Source organism: Tubulanus polymorphus, chromosome 1, assembly GCF_964204645.1.
Source record: "Tubulanus polymorphus chromosome 1, tnTubPoly1.2, whole genome shotgun sequence".
In the NCBI taxonomy this organism is placed as follows: domain Eukaryota; kingdom Metazoa; phylum Nemertea; class Palaeonemertea; order Tubulaniformes; family Tubulanidae; genus Tubulanus; species Tubulanus polymorphus.
Genome location: NC_134025.1, coordinates 31,209,119 through 31,232,507, shown reverse-complemented (window position 1 = coordinate 31,232,507; position 23,389 = coordinate 31,209,119). Strand labels below are relative to the sequence as shown.

The 23,389-nt window shown below is 41.0% G+C and overlaps 2 protein-coding genes across 2 annotated transcripts; both read left to right on the top strand.

Moving 5' to 3' along the window:
* The first annotated feature begins 68 nt into the window (after nucleotides 1-68).
* On the top strand, nucleotides 69-21,470 carry LOC141914532 (tubby-related protein 4-like). Its single transcript, XM_074805757.1, has 14 exons — nucleotides 69-125; nucleotides 719-1,003; nucleotides 5,148-5,276; nucleotides 8,275-8,439; nucleotides 9,514-9,679; nucleotides 10,029-10,136; nucleotides 10,512-10,654; nucleotides 15,975-16,202; nucleotides 17,041-17,275; nucleotides 17,446-17,630; nucleotides 18,244-18,481; nucleotides 18,933-19,813; nucleotides 20,564-20,752; nucleotides 21,213-21,470. Exons 2-14 carry the CDS (start codon nucleotides 740-742, stop codon nucleotides 21,327-21,329), a joined length of 3,048 nt encoding a protein of 1,015 aa, XP_074661858.1. The 5' UTR covers nucleotides 69-125; nucleotides 719-739; the 3' UTR covers nucleotides 21,330-21,470.
* Nucleotides 14,245-15,204, top strand: LOC141915250 (uncharacterized). Its single transcript, XM_074806721.1, has one exon. The coding sequence runs from the start codon at nucleotides 14,245-14,247 to the stop codon at nucleotides 15,073-15,075; it is 831 nt and encodes a 276-aa protein (XP_074662822.1). The 3' UTR covers nucleotides 15,076-15,204.
* Nucleotides 21,471-23,389: the final 1,919 nt, after the last annotated feature.

Here is a 23,389-nt window from a genome sequence, read left to right as displayed (position 1 = left end):
TGGTACACAGTCCGCATCTCTGTCCGCATCCCCAATCCATCCGCATCATTCAGCATCAGTTGCTCCTGCTTATCTTTCATCATTTTCTTGTGATGGTGAATTGCTTTCAATATGCATCTGCGGTAGTAAGTATTTATTTGTGTTGTTTGATGTTTTAAGAAGGGTAGCTCGGAGGCTGGCTGCAGCTGCTGCTGCTGCTGGGTTTTTAATGCTTTTAGTCGGAATCCCTATTGATTTTTTCACTTTCAGCTCTCAATTTTATTTCTGAAAAAATTTTAATTTTTTGAAATGCAGCGCCCCCTAGTGGACATAATTCCACCTCCCCTTACGTAGTTAGTTAGGGCCTACCTAATCGTTGGTGGTGGCGTTTAGCCTATAATCGAATGGAAAATATCCAATAACTAAACCACAGACAGACAGACAGACAGATTACTGATTAGGCCTACCCCTTACAGTGCCCCCTAGTGGACATAATATAGCCCCTAGAGTGCCCTTAGCCTTATTACTCCATCATACACCAGTGCCCCCTAGTGGACATTTACTACATGATAGTAGGGTTCCTGGACAAATAATCAACTAGGCCTACAATGTTTATTTCACACCTCCCCCTAGTGGACGTAAATCAGCTACAGTGCCCCTAGTAGATCTCATTATTTTAGTGCCCCCTAGTGGACATATTCATTATTCAGCCTAAATTTATTATATTTTAAATTTGCAGGTGTTTTGATAGGAGCCGAGAATGCATATACATCTGGAACAACTGACCCCAACACGTAGTGACTGTACCATACAGACACTGTCGTGGATGGGTAAAGTTCCTGACGGTGGCGCCCCCGAGCAGGATGGTTGGAAACTAAATCGTCAACATTATTACCAGGAAGGTTGGTTAGCGGCTGGGAATATAAAGGGAATAGTGAGCGCCACGTTCACGACGTGTCATTGTAAAACGAGTTTCGAAATGCCACTTAGAACAAACTTTAACTTACGAGGACATCGTAATGAGGTAAGGATAAATTCTGACTTTTACTCTTAATAGATATTGAGCAAAACTAGGGTTTGATAAAACCATCCGACTTGAGCTGAGTCTACTGTATCATCCAACTCAGATATCACTCTCAAGTCAAAAGATCCGACTTGAGCGGAGTCTACTGTATCATCCAACTCAGATATCACTCTCAAGTCAAAAGATCCGACTTGAGCGGAGTCTACTGTATCATCCAACTCGGATATCACTCTCAGGTCAAAAGATCAGACTTGAGCGGAGTCTACTGTACCATCCAACTCGGATATCACTCTCAGGTCAAAAGATCAGACTTGAGCGGAGTCTACTGTACCATCCAACTCAGATATCACTCTCAAGTCAAAAGATCAGACTTGAGTGGAGTCTGCTGTATCATCGAACTCAGATATCACTCTCAAGTCAAAAGATCCGACTTGAGCGGAGTCTACTGTACCATCCAACTCAGATATCACTCTCAAGTCAAAAGATCTGACTTGAGCGGAGTCTACTGTATCATCCAACTCAGATATCACTCTCAAGTCAAAAGATCCGACTTGAGCGGAGTCTACTGTACCATCCAACTCAGATATCACTCTCAAGTCAAAAGATCCGACTTGAGTGGAGTCTGCTGTATCATCCAACTCAGATATCACTCTCAAGTCAAAAGATCCGACTTGAGCGGAGTCTACTGTACCATCCAACTCAGATATCACTCTCAAGTCAAAAGATCTGACTTGAGCGGAGTCTACTGTATCATCCAACTCAGATATCACTCTCAAGTCAAAAGATCCGACTTGAGCGGAGTCTACTGTATCATCCAACTCAGATATCACTCTCAAGTCAAAAGATCCGACTTGAGCGGAGTCTACTGTATCATCCAACTCAGATATCACTCTCAAGTCAAAAGAGATCTGACTTGAGCGGAGTCTACTGTACCATCCAACTCAGATATCACTCTCAAGTCAAAAGATCAGACTTGAGCGGAGTCTACTGTACCATCCAACTCAGATATCACTCTCAAGTCAAAAGATCAGACTTGAGTGGAGTCTGCTGTATCATCCAACTCAGATATCACTCTCAAGTCAAAAGATCCGACTTGAGCGGAGTCTACTGTACCATCCAACTCAGATATCACTCTCAAGTCAAAAGATCCGACTTGAGCGGAGTCTACTGTACCATCCAACTCAGATATCACTCTCAAGTCAAAAGATCCGACTTGAACGGGGTCTACTGTATCAGCCAACTCAGATATCACTCTCAAGTCAGTGCAGTGCGGTTGTACACTCTGATAAATTGAATTGTTCTTGTAATCAGTATCTAAATGCCACAGCAGCAGCAGCAGCAGCAGCAGCAGCAGCAGCTGCAGTCTTACTAGTCTCAGTTTCTTTCCATATTTAGCAATTTGTCATTAATCGTCAGTGTTCAATGGAGTATATCAATGGCTTCATTAAACCATACACAACGCACAGCGGCAGCAGAGTGAGATTACCTCATCACTAACCTCACTGAGCTGTAGCTGGATACCCTCGTGAGTGAGATTACCTCATCACTAACCTCACTGAGCTGTAGCTGGATCCCCTCGTGAGTGAGATTACCTCATCACTAACCTCACTGAGCTGTAGCTGGATACCCTCGTGAGTGAGATTACCTCATCACTAACCTCACTGAGCTGTAGCTGGATACCCTCGTGAGTGAGATTACCTCATCACTAACCTCACTGAGCTGTAGCTGGATACCCTCGTGAGTGAGATTACCTCATCACTAACCTCACTGAGCTGTAGCTGGATCCCCTCGTGAGTGAGATTACCTCATCACTAACCTCACTGAGCTGTAGCTGGATACCCTCGTGAGTGAGATTACCTCATCACTAACCTCACTGAGCTGTAGCTGGATACCCTCGTGAGTGAGATTACCTCATCACTAACCTCACTGAGCTGTAGCTGGATCCCCTCGTGAGTGAGATTACCTCATCACTAACCTCACTGAGCTGTAGCTGGATACCCTCGTGAGTGAGATTACCTCATCACTAACCTCACTGAGCTGTAGCTGGATACCCTCGTGAGTGAGATTACCTCATCACTAACCTCACTGAGCTGTAGCTGGATACCCTCGTGAGTGAGATTACCTCATCACTAACCTCACTGAGCTGTAGCTGGATCCCCTCGTGAGTGAGATTACCTCATCACTAACCTCACTGAGCTGTAGCTGGATACCCTCGTGAGTGAGATTACCTCATCACTAACCTCACTGAGCTGTAGCTGGATCCCCTCGTGAGTGAGATTACCTCATCACTAACCTCACTGAGCTGTAGCTGGATCCCCTCGTGAGTGAGACCTCCCCTCATCTATCATTCTAACCTCACTGAGCTGTAGCTGGATCCCCTCGTGAGTGAGACCTCCCCTCATCTATCATTCTAACCTCACTGAGCTGTAGCTGGATCCCCTCGTGAGTGAGACCTCCCCTCATCTATCATTCTAACCTCACTGAGCTGTAGCTGGATCCCCTCGTGAGTGTGACCTCCCCTCATCTATCATTCTAACCTCACTGAGCTGTAGCTGGATCCCCTCGTGAGTGTGACCTCCCCTCATCTATCATTCTAACCTCACTGAGCTGTCGCTGGATCCCCTCGTGAGTGAGACCTCCCCTCATCCATCATTCTAACCTTACTGAGCTGTAGCAGGATCCCCTCGTGAGTGAGACCTCCCCTCACTTATCATTCTAACCTCACTGTTACTGAATCCAGTGCGAGAACAAATGATAAGTTTCTGACATAGCCAATTGTAAAACAATTTGTTGCTACTCTGGGACCTTGTAGATAAACAGAAAAGAACGATCTCAGATTGAACATCTCATTTCAAGGATAACTATAAACAGAACTTGGCCCAGTTTTTTTAAGAAAGAGGTTTAAGTTTGAATTGATGCAGTAATTGTCAGGATGAAGTATTTATTATTGATTAGATCGAGTATAAACTGTTGTTTTAGTGAATCGTAGTCCGAACCCTCCCGATCCCTCACGACCCCTAACGATCCCTCACGATCCGTCTGTCCCAGTTTATAATTACACATTCAGGAGATCTGATTAATAGCTGTAGATGATTGAATGAAGATAATGTTTGTGTTGTTAGAGATTAGATGAGAGGAGAGGAGAGTGAAGAGGAGATTCTAGTTAATTCTATCTGTTGATATCTGATGATACTTGCATTAGTTCATTCACTGACTCATTATAAACAGTATAAATACACCACACTACTGGTGATTAGTCGCGCAGTCATGAGTTAGATTTATCTTACACACCCTCACGTCCAGTTCCATAGTCGTGACTTCAGTCCAAAATTGGTCTTTTCTCAATGGTCTTAAGTTGTTAGATTGGCTAAAGGACCAAAATGATCTTTGGCTGGTCTGAAATCTAAACCTTGACTGTAGGCCTACAACTCTGGCCCCTGGTTCTTTATCCAATCTGAGAACTTAGACTAAATAAATACTGATGATTAGTTGCACAGTCACGACGTGTAAGACCAGCTCAAGAGCAGAGCTTACTTCTACAGTGAATCTATACCACTCTCAAGACCAGTCTCAAGTTTTAAAACGACTTTTTGATTCAATTCGATATTTTATAAGACTGATCTGAAGTTGATAGATTGGCTATTGAACCAAGATGGTCTTAGACTGGTCCTATAAATCTTATAAAGCTTTTAATGTGTAACTGGGTCCTCATTCTATGGAACCAGTAGCGGCAGCACAGGCAAAGCTTAGATTCCTTTCAAGACCAGTCTAAGCTCATCTTAGTTCTATAACCAATATAACAACTTAAGACCAGTCTAAGCTCATCTTAGTTCTATAGCCAATCTAACAACTTAAGACCGGTCTAAGCTCATCTTAGTTCTATAACCAATCTAACAACTTAAGACCAGTCTAAGCTCATCTTAGTTCTATAACCAATATAACAACTTAAGATTGATATGTCTAAACTAATTTTTGTTCTATAGCCAATCTAACAACTTCATCAGTTTTAATATTTAAGACCATTTATGGATTTAAGTCACAACTGCGCAACTGACCATCAACCATTGTTGATCTTTGAAACAAATGTGAAGAATTGTATCTGTGGCTGTCGTTGAACAGATTCAAAATGATTTTTATTTTTCAGATAATTCTAGTGAAATGGAACGAACCGTATCAGAAACTAGCAACGTGTGACGCTAATGGAGTTATATTTGTATGGATTAAACATGAAGGAAGGTGGTCTGTAGAACTGATTAATGATAGAAATAGTCCGGTAAGTCACTCTAATACTCTATAGCACCAAACACAGGGGGCAACATTTTCAGATTCCACTGTTACAATTAGTTCAGTTAAACCTCACTCGGAACTGTTGAACTGTTGTTGCTAGATCTTACTGTGAAGAACTGGATCTTGAATTTTTAACTTGTCAAGTGTAATCGAATCCAGTAGATATTTCACGATGTAGAGATGTATCAGCAGCAGCAGCAGCAGTCTCAGTGTTCGGGTTATTGGACCACTGGGATCACACATTATTCTCTACACTTGTCACATTGAATCATTGTTATAGATTTATTAATTCAGTTAGCCTCAGTTTCAGTTGTTGCGTGTAACTGTTCTCATCGATGTTCAACAAAGTTAAACTAACCCTCCCCCCCCCCGACCTCTAGCCCTGTGTGTAATAACTCAGACTACCCCAGTGTTAGCATGCCTCAGAGAGAATCTATCGGTCCCCGTGAGATCAAAGGCAAACACAGTCTAATGCATCAATCTATTCAATGTCTCTTTATATAGAAAAACTATTGATAAATTTGTGACAGTGATTTGAAGGATTGATTATAGAATGTTTATCCTTGATTTCTGTATGACCCCCGGTGTTGAGGGAGAGAGGGGGAGAGGGGAGAGAGAGAATGGGGAGAGAATGAGGAGAGTGACAGAGGAAGGCGAGAGGAGAGAGACAGAGGATTAATTTGTTACTCATACAACTTCTAATTGATTCAGTGCATGATCTAATCTAATATGAAGCTGTAATCTGTTGATCAGTTTGTATTTGTGTCTGTCACAGTTTCTCCCTGGTTAATACTCTGCAAGTGCACAGATATGTCAGGGGCAGCAGGGCGGTACAACTTGAGCTTACTGGGGAAAAAATGTAAAAGTTTGCTATTTGGATGGTTCTGAGATTGAGTAGAAGTGGTTGCTGGTTTGATGGTCCAGGAGTTGAGTAGAAGTGGATGCTAGTTTGACGGTTGATGGATTGTATTTTATTGATCAATTGATCTGATATATTCTGATAATGACTCATATTATCAATGTTTCTTGTAACATGAGACTAGTTGCTTTTCTTCTCTCTCCCTTCCTGCCTCACTACTGCTGCTGCTGCTACTACTGCTGCTGCTGCTGCTGCTGCAGTATCAGTCATATCAGTAACGATGGATTCCCTGCTGATTCTCTTTGAGAATCGGTCACATTATTTCTGTCAATGCGATTTGTTAAATTTTTGATTTACGAAGCGAACAGTGAGATTATAGAGGAGAGAAGAGAGAGAGAGAGAGAGAGAGAGGCTGACAGTGAGGAGAGAGAGAGGTATAAAAGAGAGAGAGGAGTGAAGAGAGAGGAGAGGAGAGAGAAGAGAGGGAGAAAGGGGAGAGTAGAGAGGGGAGAGAAGAGAGGGGAGAGAAGAGAGGAAGGAGAGAGGAGGGGAGAGAAGAGAGGGATGAGAGAGGAGAGAGGAAAGAGGAGTGAGGAATGAGAGAGGAGAGGGAGGAGAGAGGAGAGTGGAATAAGAGAGGAGAGAGTGGAGAGTGGAAAGGGGCTGACAGTGAGTAGAGAGAGGGGGAGATAGAACAGAAGGAGAAGAGCAATGATGGAATCTAGACAGAATAACATTTTTCTCTGAGAAGGGGAAAGGAATAAGGGAGAATTAAAGAGTCGCCCAGTTTCAGATTGTCTGTTAAATAGTATATGTATGAAGAGTTAATACATGTATTGAATAAATACAGCAGCTTTTTCATGCAAGTTATTATCATTATCCTATTGGGATTAACTCTTTACTACCCAACCATTTCACTACAGTACTCAGGGGCCACCAGTGATTGGTCTAGAGCTGGTCACCTGATGTAAACAAACAACGTGCCTCTCCTAGGTTTAGAATGGATTAACCTCAGGTCTTCAACTCATCATCCCTAGGGTTAGGGTTAGAATGGACTAACCCTAGCTGGTCACTTCTGGCTACCCTAGGGTTAGGGTTATAATGGACTCACCCTAGCTGATCACTTCTGGCTACCCTAGAGTTTGGGTAAGAATGGGCTAACCCTATTCTGATTGGTCTAGAGATGGTCACCTGATGTATACAAGTCAATATGAAACTGCCCAAACCTGAGGGTCAGATATAGAGCACCTGGGGCTGCAGTTGCTCAAAAGTTGGTTACTGTTAACCAGTGGATAGCTGACATAGTGACAATTAAAAGTTCATTGTTACTATGGCATTTATCCACTGGTTATATTTAACCAACGTTTAAGCAACTGTGACCCCAGGACCCAGTTTTTTAACTCTGAACTGTGGAACTGTACCCTGATCTCTGGATCGGGCAGGCTCTTGATTGTTGAGATATCTAATATTTAAACAAACACACATCGGATGGCGAAGTTGAAAGGGTTAATCACTTAGTTTGATATATTTACACAAGTCCTCTTTAATCTTAAGTAGAAGTTGTTGATCTTTTAATGGAAGTCGTTTATCTCTGAGATCATCAAATATCAGAAATCTGATATATCACCGATCCCGTCAACAGGTTTCAATAAAACAGAAGAGAAATATTGAGAATCTCACAGTACAAGAATGCGAGTGCACATTCCCCTCTCCTCCCATTCACTGTCAAACAGAGACCATGAATTGTAATTTCACTATAACCGTGGAATGTCAGTGCAAATAAAACTTATTACAATATCACAAGATATAAAAAAGATATAAAATTGAATATTTTACGAGTACATCAGGGGTTATATTAGTGAATGTGAGATTGTTCCACTGATTGTGAGATTGATCCCCATGATTGTGGGATTGTGCCCCTGATTGCGAGATTGTTCCACTGATTGTGAGATTGATCCACTGATTGTCTGATTGATCCCCATGATTGTGGGATTGTGCCCCTGATTGTCAAATTAATCCCCCTGATTGTGATATTGTTCCCCTGATTATGAGATTGTCCCCCTGATTGTGATATTGTTCCCCTGATTGTGATATTGTTCCCCTGATTGTCTGATTGTTTTTACAGGTGACTGATTTCGCGTGGTCACATGACGGTCGAATGGCTCTGATCTGTTATCAGGATGGATTCGTATTGGTCGGTTCAGTTGCCGGGCAACGCTATTGGTCAACAATGTTAAACTTAGAAAATACGACTATAACGTGTGGTGTTTGGGTTCCTAATGATACAAAGGTAAATTATACTGATCAGCTCCGCGGGCTGGTAGGCAGGTACTGATCAGCTACGTGGGCTGGTAGGCAGGTACTGATCAGCTCCGCGGGCTGGTAGGCAGGTACTGATCAGCTACGTGGGCTGGTAGGCAGGTACTGATCAGCTCCGCGGGCTGGTAGGCAGGTACTGATCAGCTGCGTGGGCTGGTAGGCAGGTACTGATCAGCTCCGTGGGCAGACAGAATCCGCTGTATCGTGGGTAGGCCGGCCGTTTGATGGGTATATACCCGTGTATATTGTGGTACATGATGATGTTATGAATATAAAGTGATTTGATGATTACAACTGTAACTAGTATTGATTTTTGTACAAACTTCCTGTCTCTTTCCTCTCAGTCTACAGTCTACCAGTATACAAACTATACATCCTTTCTCTCATCTCCTCTCTCTCTTCTTTCCTCTCCTCTCCCCTCTCTCCTCTCTCTCTCATCTCCTCTCTCTCTTCTTTCTCTTTCCTCTCCCCTCTCTCCTCTCTCTCTTTCTCTCTCTTCCATCTCCTCCCCCCATCTCCATCTTTCCTCTCTCCCTTCTCATTATCTCCTCTCCTCTCTCCCTTCTCCTCTGCCTGCTCTTCTATTCATTTTTAAACCAATAAGAACAGCAGCACATGATTTCGATGATTTGTTTAAATGAATCGATTCAGTGAAATTGTGTGAAACGTATATATGAACAGATGTTTAATCAATAATCTATTACCTTCTCTCAATCAGTCGCCCTCCTCCCCCCCCCCCCGGGCCAACTGTCTCACTTCTACATCGCTTGCACCCAGACCAACCACACCAACTCTCCCCCTGTCTGCCTCTGTCCTCTCTCTCTCACCCACTCCCTTCTCCCTGTCTCACTCCCCCTGTCACTCTCAGCCACTCACTCCCCTCTCCCGTCTCACTCCCCCTATCTCACTCAGCCACTCCCTCTCCCCCTGTCTCTCAGCCACTCCCCTCTCCCCCTGTCTCTCAGCCACTCCCCTCTCCCCCTGTCTCTCAGCCACTCACTCAGTGTGTTCAGTATAAAGAGAATCAGTAATATGTTTGTTTTAGGTATTAATAGGAATCTCAGATGGTCATGTAATAGTGATCAGTTCTACTGGAGCTATGATCGGTCAGGAATCAGTATTAGAAGGTTCTGAGATTACTTCCATGTCATGGTCGTGCGAAAAATTCAAAATGGACGAATCTACCGCTGATGATAAAGATGAACTTAAAGGTATTTCGTTATTTCAAAGTTTGATGTAAGAATTGAAATTTCACCGATAAAATGTAATGTAAATTAGTCATCAGTGATGTGGAGTTTATCGGTAAGAAATGAGAATATCGAATACAGTGAGTGAGATTCTCAAATAGATATATCAGATTACACTTCGAGAGATAGAGCTGTAAATATCACTGATGAAGGTCAAGGATGTTTAGTCTCGTGTAGAGATTTGTCATTACAAATAAATCATACACTAATTGACTGTCATACGGTATAATCAACACTAGATGGCAGCACTAGCTCACTGATATATCACTGTGACGATGATGATGATGATGATATTTGATGATGATATTTTCAGATGATAATGATGGGTATCTGTTAGCTGTTAGTTTTAAACAGGGACTCATTTACTTGATGTTGAGTTACGACGACGTTTGTCCGAGAATTATCGATACAAGACTGACAGGTAACCGAGCAACCAAACCCCTTCCCATAACCCTGAACGGGCTGACAACCACTGAAACGGAAAACTTGGAAAATTCAGGAAATTTGACAAATTTTCCAAAAAACCTGAAAAACTCAGGGAATTTGGATGTACAATTTCTTAATCAATATGTGATTCATGAAAAATGAATGAATTTTAGAATTTTTAACCTTGAAATTTCTCCAATCCCCTGCAGCAGATTCACTCAGGGAATTTGTAGATAGTGGACAGTGGTGGTACCCCCCCTCCCCCAATTAGTCTAAACCATCCCCTAACTCTAAACTATCCATAAATCTTTTCCGTTAACCTAGAACCTAGCAGTCTATATACCTAGTTGTATTGTTTTATGTATTGCAGGTGTTAAGATGGAATGGTCAAACGACGGAGCAGCCCTGGCAGTCGGGGGATTCATACGTCTACCAAATTTAGAATGTAACAATAGTTTACAGTTTTATACTCCTGCTGGTGACCTGTGTTATACTCAACCAATCCCTTCTCAGGTAACGTACCATTAACTATAACACCTTGGTTCTTAATCATAGGTCAGACCATTTATTACATAAACTGTCTAGTATGAATCTGATTTTTCCCCTGTGAGGGAGTGGTAGTCTGAGCTGCTGTTCATATCATATGTTCATATGTTTTTGCTATATGGTGATGATATTGCTAACAGTTGTACAACCTCTGACATTTGATACTTGTTTTCATTCTTCCAATTTGTGATCGTCCACACTTCACACTACGATAGCAAATGTCTTGAGGGGGGTAGTGTAGGTTCCCGGCTCAGATTGATGAAGGGGAACTAATTTCAACTCGCAGAGTTAACTCTAACTCACGTTCTGTGGAACTGAATCATAAGTTCAGAGTTAACTCAAACTGTCTCCTCTAACCTCCTCACTATCTCCTCTGACCTCAGCCTCACTATCTCCTCTGACCTCGGCCTCACTATCTCCTCTGACCTCAGCCTCACTATCTCCTCTGACCTCAGCACTGTCTCCTCTGACCTCAGCCTCACTATCTCCTCTGACCTCAGCCTCACTATCTCCTCTGACCTCAGCACTATCTCCTCTGACCTCAGCACTGTCTCCTCTGACCTCAGCCTCACTATCTCCTCTGACCTCAGCCTCACTATCTCCTCTGACCTCAGCACTATCTCCTCTGACCTCAGCACTGTCTCCTCTGACCTCGGCCTCACTGTCTCCTCTGACCTCAGCACTGTCTCCTCTGACCTCGGCCTCACTGTCTCCTCTGACCTCAGGCTTTAGGAAAACCAGAAAAATGAATGATAAAACTGAATATAATTTTCGATTAAATTAACTTTTATTTACGTGATTTATAGAATTTTATAAACGGTAACATCAATAATAAACACAGTTATTTATAGTTCATTCAGTTCTAAGTTTCACGTTGAAGAATGTTTTTGATTTTATTCGCTACATACTCGTTATCGAGTTTCCTGTGTTTGCCGTCGCGTATAAACTCCTGACACAGTTTCACCAGCCGATCCTCGAGTTTACGTTTCCGCGTGAACGCGTTCGTATTGTTAGAACGACAACGTTTATTTGAAAACCAAACTTTCACTTGATGAACGGTGATAGAAGCGGACGCGGCTAACGACTGTTTCTCGGTCTCCGTCGGATACGGATTATCGATGTGTTCATTGTACCACGCGGTCATCAATTCGATAGCTTCCTCCGATAATGGTGACGATCTCTTCTTGCGGTGAGTTTTTGAAGGTTTTTTCAGTTTTCGCAGAATGACGGACGGATTATCACTGGACGGATTATCCCTGGTTGGATTATCCTCGGTTGGATTATCGACGCAATCCAATAACGCTGAGAAATCTGTATTTTCATTTTCGACGAATAGAATTTCTTGATCTAAACGAGAAAGTTCTCGTAAATCAACGTTTCGTAAATCGACGCATTTTTCTATTTCATCGTTAACCATTAAATCGTCGAGGTCTAATTTCGGAAGGTCGTCGCACAGAGCGCCGAGCCGGGTTGACGTAGAATGATGATCCAGAACGCTGATCTCTGACGTCTGTTGATGATTCTCGCTTGATTCGCTCGATTCGTCTAAATTGTAGAATCCAGAATCGTATAGAATTTGATGTTGAACGCCATCTATTGTCGGTGATTGGAAACTGGTTTCGCCGGTGAAATATTGCACATCCGGAGATGGAATATTGAAGTAGAAATTCTCTTCGAAATTCATGTTTAATCTTTGTCTCGGTTGTTTCTGAAAACACTGATAATTTCTCCATGGAAAACCTGGTTATTTATATTAAAATCTACATTTTGACAGAGATTTTCTCAAAATGTCGGTTGCCAAATTTGTCAAAAATCTTATCGCACACATTTCACTCGTTGAGAGGGATTCAGAACTGATACTAATTAGAATCAGTAATTGGTTAATTACTGTTAGAGTTTAGTTCACTAACTAACCTATCTAGCTCACTAATTAGCCTTTGATCAGATGATTGGAGTTATCTAGTTAATCAAACGAGCAATTACCCACTAATTACTGATGATCTTAAGTAAACAAAGATCATCACTAATTATCCCTTTGATTAAGTTCTGCAGATCTTTAAGTGTGTAATGAGACTAGAATTCATTAGTTTTCTGCGGTGCACTGATTTTATACTGTAGAATCTGTTTATGAGTCTTGAGGCGAAAGTGTAACTAAAGTTTATAATAGAGCAATAAACCCTGAGACCAGTGGTCAATAAATCAATAAAATCAATAGATTATAGATCATTGATCAGTCAATCATTGTTATTGATCACTGGAGAGCTGATTGATTGTTACAGATAGCTGTAGCTAGTGCTGGTGCGGCGGCCACTGCAGCTGCTGGTGCTGCTGGTGCCACTGCTGCTGCTGGTGCTGTCTATTCGTACATTCATTGAATCATTACATAATTTGTTCTTTTAATGCACAAAATATATTTCTGTCCATATTTAGTAAATTGATATAAAGTATTTGGTCTATTTTTGAACTCATTTCATATTGGTAGTAAATACATTGTGAGACTAAAAACACCATATTTGGACAACGCCCTTAAGCACTGAACATCAAATTTTAAAAGATTCCAAAATGAAAATGGATACTAGCTCTGAAAAATTGACCTTGATGTATCGCACCATATACGCTGAATAAAACATTCACAGACACAAGATTTTTATAGATCAGATATGATATGATATGATATGATTTATTTTCTCCACAAAAAAGTTTTTTATAATTAACAATATATATTGAATAGTCGATTATCATCAGATTTTACTGCTAGAATTTACAGTAGAAAATCCCTCTATATTCAGAAAACGAAAAGATGAAATGTTCTGATAGCTGTGAATATACTGAGGTTTCAGCCACCATCAAACCATGGACGTATAAACTAGTCCATCATCAGGCATACTGGACATGTATCAGAACTACGGCTGATGATGGCTATTAGATAAAACATGAAACGCGCCTGAAATATCTCCACAGCCGATGAGAGACGGATAGTACTTTATAGGTTAACTTGTTTTTATTTGAAGTACTAAATAGCATCATCAGGTGAATGAGTAAATGGAATAATTCTTATTCGAGGAGACTTTATTGTAGGATTTTGTGCAGACACTGCGTAGTATGTTGACCCAACTGTGTAGAAGTAACTAGACACTTGGAAATGCTCGATTGAAAAATCTTTGTATCATATCTTGTAACAGTTTTTCAGAAAAATACTTTTTAAAGGAACTTTTTTAATCTATATTCTATAGGTTTTATGTAACTATAAACCATGAAACTTTAATTTTTCTCAAACTTAATTGAAGTGAAGTAAGATCAGTCAGTTTGTGTGTACGTGTCTGATAGTGTGTGGTGTATTGTATTGTGAATACTAGTAATTACAGAGTGAGTGATGATTATACTAGATCTAGTCAGTATCAACCAGCAGCCAATCACAACCCTCGATACTAATTACTGAGCTGATAATTATGATTGTAGCCAATGAGAGAAGAGATAAGAGAGTGTACAGGGTATTTAAATGGTGTGATTTGGTGTAAGTGTCACATTGAGTCTTATTGACACCAGATAGAACAAACATGTCTACAACCACTACTACAGCAGCACGAGGTCAAGGTCACCCAGCCGTCTGTCCAGCAGCACGTTATAGTCCAGTAATGCCTCCGTCGTATCAACCAGTACCGTATATGATACCAGCACCAGCTGCCTGGTCGATGCCTCCTACAGCCTGGTCGACACCACCACGACACTGGTCAACACCGTTGAACTGGTCGACACCGATAAGTTACCATCATCTACCACAGATGGCGCCTCGTGTGCTGCCGATGTCTCCGTTTATGTTTTCACCGCTGATCCCAGCAAGATCGCCGGCAACGCCACCTGTAAAACCGAACACAACGCCATCTACTGTAAATTCGGCGAACTCATCCGGCTACTCAACAATGAACGAAACTCCGCCTGAAACGAGCGACGTTACCATGGCAACAACAACTCCGAAAGTAAAAGCGAAGAAACCGATGACAACTCGTCGTATCGTCCGATGTCGTCGAGTTTACCAGAATAACGAGGTTAAACCTCGTAACGCGGGGTTACCGCAGAAAGCCGTTACAACAATGTTAGACTGGTTCGAATCGCACCGCGAAAACCCATACCCGACAACCGAACAATTACAACAGATCTCTGTCGATTGTGAAATAACCGTCGCTCAGGTGAAGTCGTGGTTCGCTAATAAACGAAATCGATCGTTTACAACTCGAGCTAAAACTGAAAAACGTAAATTGGAGGAACATTTACTGACGCTTTGCGAGGAATTGATGCAACCAAATAAACGTCTAAATCTTACAGCTCCGTACGTCGTTAGCAGGATCGTTAAACTAATTAAACATAGCAACAAGAACAGCGCCATCTAGTGGATGAATCTTACAGCTCCGTACGTCGTTAGCATGATCGTTAAACTAATTAAACATAGCAACGAGAACAGCGCCGTCTAGTGGATGAATCTTACAGCTCCGTACGTCGTTAGCATGATCGTTAAACTAATTAAACATAGCAACGAGAACAGCGCCACCTAGTGGATGACCACTACCGCCACCTGGTGGATTCCTCAGTAACAATACCTTGTAGTGATATGAACTATAGATATATTGATTGTGTATATATATATATATATTACCAAAGCTCTAATTTGTTAAGATTTTTAAAGATTTTCAAAGTTTATTCAATTTGTATAAAACTTGTATTTTATAGATATCATTGTGAATAAATAAATTATAATATGATATATGATATTGAGTTGTTTTATTATTGTGGACAAACACAGTGACGCTGCAGTAATCCCTGCTTGTATCTCCAAACAGCTAGCACATTGTGAATCCACCCGTTTCAAGAGAGGACCTTAAATTCATCCACAACAGCAGAAATGGGTCTTGAAAAGGTTTCATTTATTCCTGGGAGATATGTAATAGCTATCAGGTCAGGTAACATTGGGACTTCCAACCCGTGGCCAAGTTGCTGTGTTAAGTCAAAAAATCATCTTAAATTGTTAGACGCAGTTTACTTTTGTGCCACAGATGCTTATAATGAGTGAAGCTCCGTGGGTTGAGGGAATAATATACCTTGAACCTGCTAATGATACCCTGAGTTGGGCTCAATGCGTTGACGGGTACAAGAAACCTCCAACCTGCTGAGTGGTGGTGCTCAGTGGGTTGAGGAGTACAAGAAACTTCAAACCTGCTCGGTGGGGTCTAGGGATCTCATTAAATATGATTTTATTGCTGATTTGTAGAAATGATATCTATTCTATTTTCAGGGTAAACCACTGACTGCTTTAACCTGGGGTCACAACGACAAACGTCTGTTTATAGCTACAGGATGTTACATACACACAGCATGGGTCACTAAAAACATCGTCATGCTTCAATTCCTCTGCTCAAAATTGATTAATCGCTATATGCCTGATGAAGCTAGTATTAAAAAGACACCACTGCCACAAGCTTTAATGGATCAAGTATCTGCTTTATACGTTCCAACTGTTAAAGTAAGTATCATTGTAAACTATTGGTAGAGAGAGGATAAAACCACATCAGAATCACAATAACTGCAAAACTCATCATTGAAAATGGTATATTTCAGTATAACTGATTTTGCTGAGTCTCTTCAGTCTCTTCAGGTTTAATGTTTCAGTTCAGAGTGATTTATATCACATCTCAATTTCAATATTCCGAGACTCAGCAAAATTGATCGTGCTGTAATATATTATTTTCAAGTATGAGTTTTGTAATAGTTTGTGATTGTGTTGTGGTTTTATAGAATCAATACTCGGGAGATCGTTTTAAAGACCTATTTTAACTTAAACTGAACAATTTCTCAGACTCTGATACAGTTAGAATAAGTTCATTTGCGATGAATTAACTCTAAATTCAAATCTTATCTGTGGAACTGGATTCTCATCTTTATAACTGACTTCTGGCTTTGTAATTCCCATTTCAACTGTTGTGAGTGAGAGTCAACTCATGTCAATATTCAAACATCCTCTCACATTTTATCATTACCATCAATCTTCTTCTTTTTTCTCACGGGGGCCTGAACATCCGAGTGATTGTACAGCCTTTAAGGCTCTGTTCAGGTCCCTCATCATCAATCTACTTATTTGTTATACAATTTATTTGTAATTATAATTGATGATGAAATAAATTACATCACATTACATCCCTGTAGAACTGAAGCCAGTTCCACAGTTGTGAGTTATAGTTAACTCTGAGTTAGAATCAGTTTATTTTCATGATTCAATTCTCAACTCACAACTGTAGAACTGGCTGCTGGATTCTGTTTTTTACTGGCAATGAATAAAGGATGGTTATTTCTCAATGTTTTAGGGATATATACCAAACCCGTTTAAACTGAGGGAATTCGTCAGCCTGCCACCTATTAACAACGAGAGATTACACTGTACAATGATACGTCACGGTGAAGAGAATTCCGGAGGATATTATACTCTATACCTGGAGTATCTCGGAGGATTAATACCGTTACTCCGGGGTAAACGAGCCAGTAAAATACGTCCTGAATTCGTCATATACGATCCGAAAATCAAATCGAACCAGAAAACAGGTTAGTGCTGCCCCCTAGTGTCCTCCGAGTTGGATAAATGACCGGTCCAATTATTACAGTTATTCCAAATTTCAAGGCCAAGACTTAGTTAGATTTATAGATCCTTAATTTATCTAACTTATGATTTTTGACGGAGATTTTGACGGGATGTTTTTCAGGTGTTGATGTAGATATATTTGCGAGTAGTTCCAGTAGTTGTGAAACAGACTCTGATTGTGAATTACCGGCAGACGGCGGATGTGGTTCTCCGAGGATGAGGCGCAGACGTCGGTTTAAAATCTGTCGTAACGAACGAATTGAACAAAAAACTTATAAAACAGTTGATGAACTGCTGTATGATGATAACTTACCAGAGGTAACATATATATACCTCCTTCCTCCTCTCCCTCCCTCTCTCTCCATCTCTCTCTCCCTCCCTCTCTCTTCTCTCCCTCCCTCTCTCTCCATCTCTCCCTCCCATCTTCCTCTCTCTCCCCCTCTCCGTCTCTCCTCCCTCTCCGCTTATTCTCCCTCTCTCATTCTGTCCTCTCCCTTTCCTGTTCCCTTTCCTGCTCCCTCTTTCTCTATCTCCCATTTCCTCTATCACTCCTCTCCCTCTCCCTGGCTCCTTCTTCCTTCCATCTCTCCCTCTCTCATCTTCCTCTCTCTCTGTCTCTCCCTCCCTCTCTCTCCTCTAATTCTCCCTCTCCTCATTCCGTCCTCTCCCTCTCTCTTCTCCCGGTCCCTCTCCCCTTTCCTCTTCGTAGTTCCCTCTTCCTCTCTGATACTCAGGATCCAGTTCTAGAGTTGTCGGTTAAGATCTGATTCTAGGGTGAAGGCATTTGAAATGAGCTAATCATAATTCTAAGAGTAAAATTCTAACAGTCTAACTCCACAGTTCTGGATCCAGTTCTAGACTCAGTTCAGTTCCACAGATCTACAGCAATATTTCAGCTACTAATTCACATTTTGTGTATTGTATTTTGTAGAATCATAAACTGGTTGAAGTAACGTCGAATATTTGGGGAACGAAGTTTAAGATTCACGGACTAGCGTCGTATTTACCGGTAGATTTAGGACAAGTAGTTTATAAAACTAGTTTATTACATTTACAACCGCGACAAATGACTGTAACGATTACTGAACTCAGTCACGACATGCAACACCAACCTAGAGATATGAACTTTAGTCCTCATAGTTTCAGTGAAGATGAAGATGAAGATCAAGGTATTTATCATCATTCTTCTTATCATTCTCTCTCAAAATGTGTAAGTCACCTCGATCCAGTTATGGGTGCTGGAACATGTTGGTTTGAGCACAGACTCAAAAATAAACTCTAAATTCGTTTGAGGGCCCATGGTTTTGAGTTAATGGTGACGGTGTAATTCCACTGGCATTTATCCACTGGTTAATTTAAACGGCCGCCTTTTGAGCAACTGTTTTACTGATGGAAATATAGTTGTCTCTTACTCGGTTAAAGTTGAAACTAAGAGAATTTGTTTCAACAAAGTTACTGTTTTTTAAAATTTTCATCTGAGGAATAATCATATATAATCCAATATGAAATATGTCCATCGGTAGGTGTCTCAATAATGACTCCAGATACCTGCTATCCAGTTGACATGGTACGCCATCTATATTCTATTGAGCGAGTTTGAATGTTGAGGTTTATTTTCAGGTCAAACTGCACCGATTACGAATGGAACTAATCGTCCGAACTTTCTCTCAGCTGATAACGTTATACCTATAGCTCCTGAAATAACGCAAAGCCCCATCGGAATTCCAAGTCCGGGATTCGTTAGCGGTCCGGTCGTTGTGGAAAACCACGCCGCGTTTACGTGCGAATCCGATAATACGCTAACAACGCCATCTATAGTCGATTTAAAACGTTCGAGTACGTCGGAATATTCGTTAAGACATCGGTTACTATTAACTAAACACGAGAACTCCGACGTTCAACCTTCTACATCTGCTGTCGCTACTGCTACGCCATCTATTGAGCAAACGGAGAACGATATCGTCGACGACGACGAATTGAATCTCGAAACGCTGAAACAATTAGAAAAAACCGTCGAAAAAGTCGTTAAGTATAAATCGCGGCCGAAGAGTTCGATTGGAGGCGCGCCGAAAAACTGCTTAAAAACTCAAGGGAAAAGTCGAAGTTTAGAAGAGATTTTTATAGATTTGAGAAAAGGCAAAAAATCAGCGGAAAATTCGCCGAAACACGCGACGCCTAACGACAGCTACCTGTGCGTGAAACGAGGGTCGTTAGACTCGCGAGAACCGGAGGGTTTTAACAGTTCGATCATCCACCCTCGACCTCAGAGTACCTCATTACCCGCTACTCCGACTAAACTCGCGAGGAAACGTCTTAATCGAACTGACGTCATCGGTAAACATAAAATACAGAGTCCGCTCTTCCATCGGCGGTGGAAAAACGTAAAGAACATCGTAGAATCTTCAGATGAGGAATATTTATGCAGCGGCGATGAAATAATGACTTATAGTCACAATTATAAAGACTTAGAAACATTTCAGAAAGCTCAACTTAGATTAAAGGTATTGGATTAGTTTAGTGAGTTCATCTGTAGCCTGCAACTACCCTTATCAGCCTGGAACTACCCTCCATTCAGCCTGGAACTACCCTCCATTCATCCTGCAACTACCCTCCATTCATCCTGGAACCTGCCCTCGATTCATCCTGCAACTACCCTCCATTCATCTCGCAACTACCCTCCATTCATCCTGCAACTACCCTCCATTCATCCTGGAACCTGCCCTCGATTCATCCTGCAACTACCCTCCATTCATCCTGCAACTACCCTCCATTCATCCTGCAACTACCCTCCATTTAGCCTGGAACTGCCCTCCATTCAGCCTGGAACTGCCCTCCATTCAGCCTGGAACTACCCTCCCTTCAGCCTGGAACTACCCTCCCTTCAGCCTGGAACTACCCTCCATTCAGCCTGGAACTACCCTCCCTTCAGCCTGGAACTACCCTCCCTTCAGCCTGGAACTACCCTCCCTTCAGCCTGGAACTATCCTTTCTGACTAGAACTATCCTATCCAGGTATATAATCATATCAGTGTCTGAAAGATCAGTTTTTGTTGATAAAATGTATAATTTGGATCCAGTCTGAGTAGGGGTGCAGGGTTCATGCCGAGTAGGGGTACATGGTTCAGGCTGAGTAGAGGTGCAGGGTACAGGCTGAGGGTTTCAGGGTACAGGCTGAGGGTTTCAGGGTACAGGCTGCAGATTGAGCACTTGTATTACAATTGTTTAATTGATAACTTTGATTTGAATTGTAGATACGTAAGAATAGAAGAAGTGTTGATAGAGGTATGGCTGGTATGAAACAGTTCGTCATGCACAATAAAGCTCCTCTATGGAACGAAAATAGTCAGGTTTATCAGTTAGACTTCGGCGGAAGAGTTACTCAGGAATCTGCTAAAAATTTCCAGATTGAATTTAGAGGAAAACAGGTACGTTTTAATCATGTTCCGCTGGTTTTAATACCGGTATTTGTGATTATCGTTTATGATCTGGAAATATTTTGAAAGAATTTTGAAAAAAGTGTTTCAATCTTAATTAGATTCTACATTAGGAAAACAAGCGATTGTTGTATTAAATCTAGAACAACAAAGAGTAAAGTAAAGTGACCGCAATATTTGAATTAGTTTTCTGTTTGAAACTACTCTATTATTGATTAGCAAAACTAACAGTTGATGATGATGTAAATGTTTATTCTAACAGTTTTGATGTTCCAACTAAACTTCATCATCAGAGAAATGAAGGTTAAAATCATTTTGATATTTCGGTTTCTGTGATGATGAAGTTTAGTTAGAAACTCAAAACTGTTATATCATGAACTGTAAGTTTTACTTATCAACTTCAAAATACTGAGAATATTACAGTTGAGTTTACCAGTCTGAATGGTGAGTTTGTATTGTATTAAAGGTGATGCAGTTTGGACGTATTGACAGTAATGCTTACACGCTAGATTTCCAGTATCCATTCACTGCTATACAAGCATTCGCTGTCGCCCTCGCTAACGTTACGCAACGTCTGAAATAAACTGACTGTGAACAGGAGAAGGAGGAGAAGAAGGAGGATTTAACTGTCTCATAAACCGCTGACACCTTCTCATTGTCTCCAGCCTAATTCATCTATGTATGTATATATGAATGACTGGAGGTCCCGGGTTCAAACCTGTTTTAACTAGTCAGATTATAGAATGATATTGATAGATACATGATGTATGTGTGATTGCATGCTTTTGGTGGTTTATATTCTAAACAGTGGATATCCTTATAGTCAGTGGATACCCTGCTAGTCCCTGGCTATCCTAGTCAGTGGATACCCTGCTAGTCCCTGGCTATCCTAGTCAGTGACTACCCTGCTAGTCCCTGGCTATCCTAGTCAGTGGATACCCTGCTAGTCCCTGGCTATCCTAGTCAGTGGATACCCTGCTAGTCCCTGGCTATCCTAGTCATGGGTTACACTAATAGTCAACTTTTGTTCAGGGTTGACTTGAGTAAATGCCATCATAGCTTATAAGCTAGATGTTAAATACTATTGCTATAATCTAACAACCTTCAGGGCCCTGTATAGGGTCCTCTAGGCCGGTCTTTCACGATTGCATAAGGTCCTGTAAGGTACTTTATGGTCTTGTAAGACTCCTCTAGGAACGTAGATACAATATATCTGGAAGCTTTGTTTGTTTAACCAGATATTGTCGATGTTATCATAAATGTCTAAACTCTGTAAAATCTGTAAAAGTATTAATTTGTAAAATTCTGTTGTATTCCAATGTTTTAAGTCTGCAAAATTGTGTAAGAATCGACGTGTGTGTTTCATTAGCAGAGTACACTACTACGTTAGGGGTAGTGACCTCTGACGCACGGGTGAGGTTTGATACCAGAAGATAGATTATAGCCATACACCGACTGGACTAGTGAACTGTTTACAGCGTTGCGAAAAAATGTTCCACAAATAATTCTGTGCTGATTTTCAAATAGGGCTGAATTTAATTTGATTTGAATTTATCGATCTATTCCTATAGTCACAGTTTTTAAGTAAAGACTATAAATAATAAACTGCTTCATTTGTTCATGTTTTACAGGCAGCTAATTCTGTGTACGATTTCATTAACCATCCTAGCTTGCCAGGGTTGGAACTCATGTGCGTCAATATGTACGGCAGGTGTATAATGTATTACATTGCTAAATTAGTAAGAAATTCCAGGACCAGTGGTCAGTTGTACAGAGTTGTGGCTAAGAGTTTAGGTCAGTCTAAGCCCAAATTCTATAGTCAATATAACAACCAGCCTCAGCTCATTTTGGTTCTATAACCAATCTAACAACTTGTTAGATTCAACGAATGTGCAACTTGGACCAGGTTTTACTGACCAGTTTTAACTTAACCTCTTGTTTTGTCAAGTGTAAACCTGGCCCTGGGAGGAATATTTCTTACAATTAAGAAACAAATATTTGTGAAATGTTTTTGTAATTGTTCCATTGCAAATTAGTTATTTATTTGAAGTAGGTTTTAAATCACGTATATTTAGCCTATAAGGTTAGAGAGTTAGATCTTTTAGCAGTTAAAGGTTTATTGAATCACATTCCAAATATCATTCCTTAAAACTTTATTCCATAAATCATGTTTCAAATTTTATTACTGATGACCAATAGGTGGCGAATGAGTGTGCTTTATATTGTCAGATTTTGAGATTTTCTTCAAGTAGTATTGAATATTTTGATAGAATTATTATCGTAAGGACTGAACTTCAGTCCGGTTACTGACTTGTTGTAGACCACAACCAAAGGGTTAACTCATCCTCGCTTGCCAGGGCTCAGTCGCCTCGCGTAACGTGACATTTTTTGTTGACGAGTGAGGATGAGGTACACAAGAGTGTGGAACTTGGTTTGGGTCTCCTGAATTTATTGTTAATTCTGTTGTGATGATTTTCTATGTCTGATTCAGGACCTGTTCCACAGATCCGGTTCCACAGATCCGGTTCCACAGATCCGGTTCCACAGCTTTTGGTTCCACAATTGACTTCAAAGTTGACTCAAAAGTTTAATCATTTCATTTTCGATGAGTCAAATCTGGAGTCAAATGTGAACTGTAAAACC

Excerpts from the sequence above, each read along its gene's own strand:
- LOC141914532 (XM_074805757.1), top strand. The coding sequence starts at position 740 with ATGCATATACATCTGGAACAACTGACCCCAACACGTAGTGACTGTACC. Across the intron at positions 1,004-5,147 it reads TACGAGGACATCGTAATGAG|ATAATTCTAGTGAAATGGAA; the intron begins GTAAGGATAAAT and ends TTTATTTTTCAG. Across the intron at positions 17,631-18,243 it reads ATGATGATAACTTACCAGAG|AATCATAAACTGGTTGAAGT; the intron begins GTAACATATATA and ends TGTATTTTGTAG.
- LOC141915250 (XM_074806721.1), top strand. The coding sequence starts at position 14,245 with ATGTCTACAACCACTACTACAGCAGCACGAGGTCAAGGTCACCCAGCC.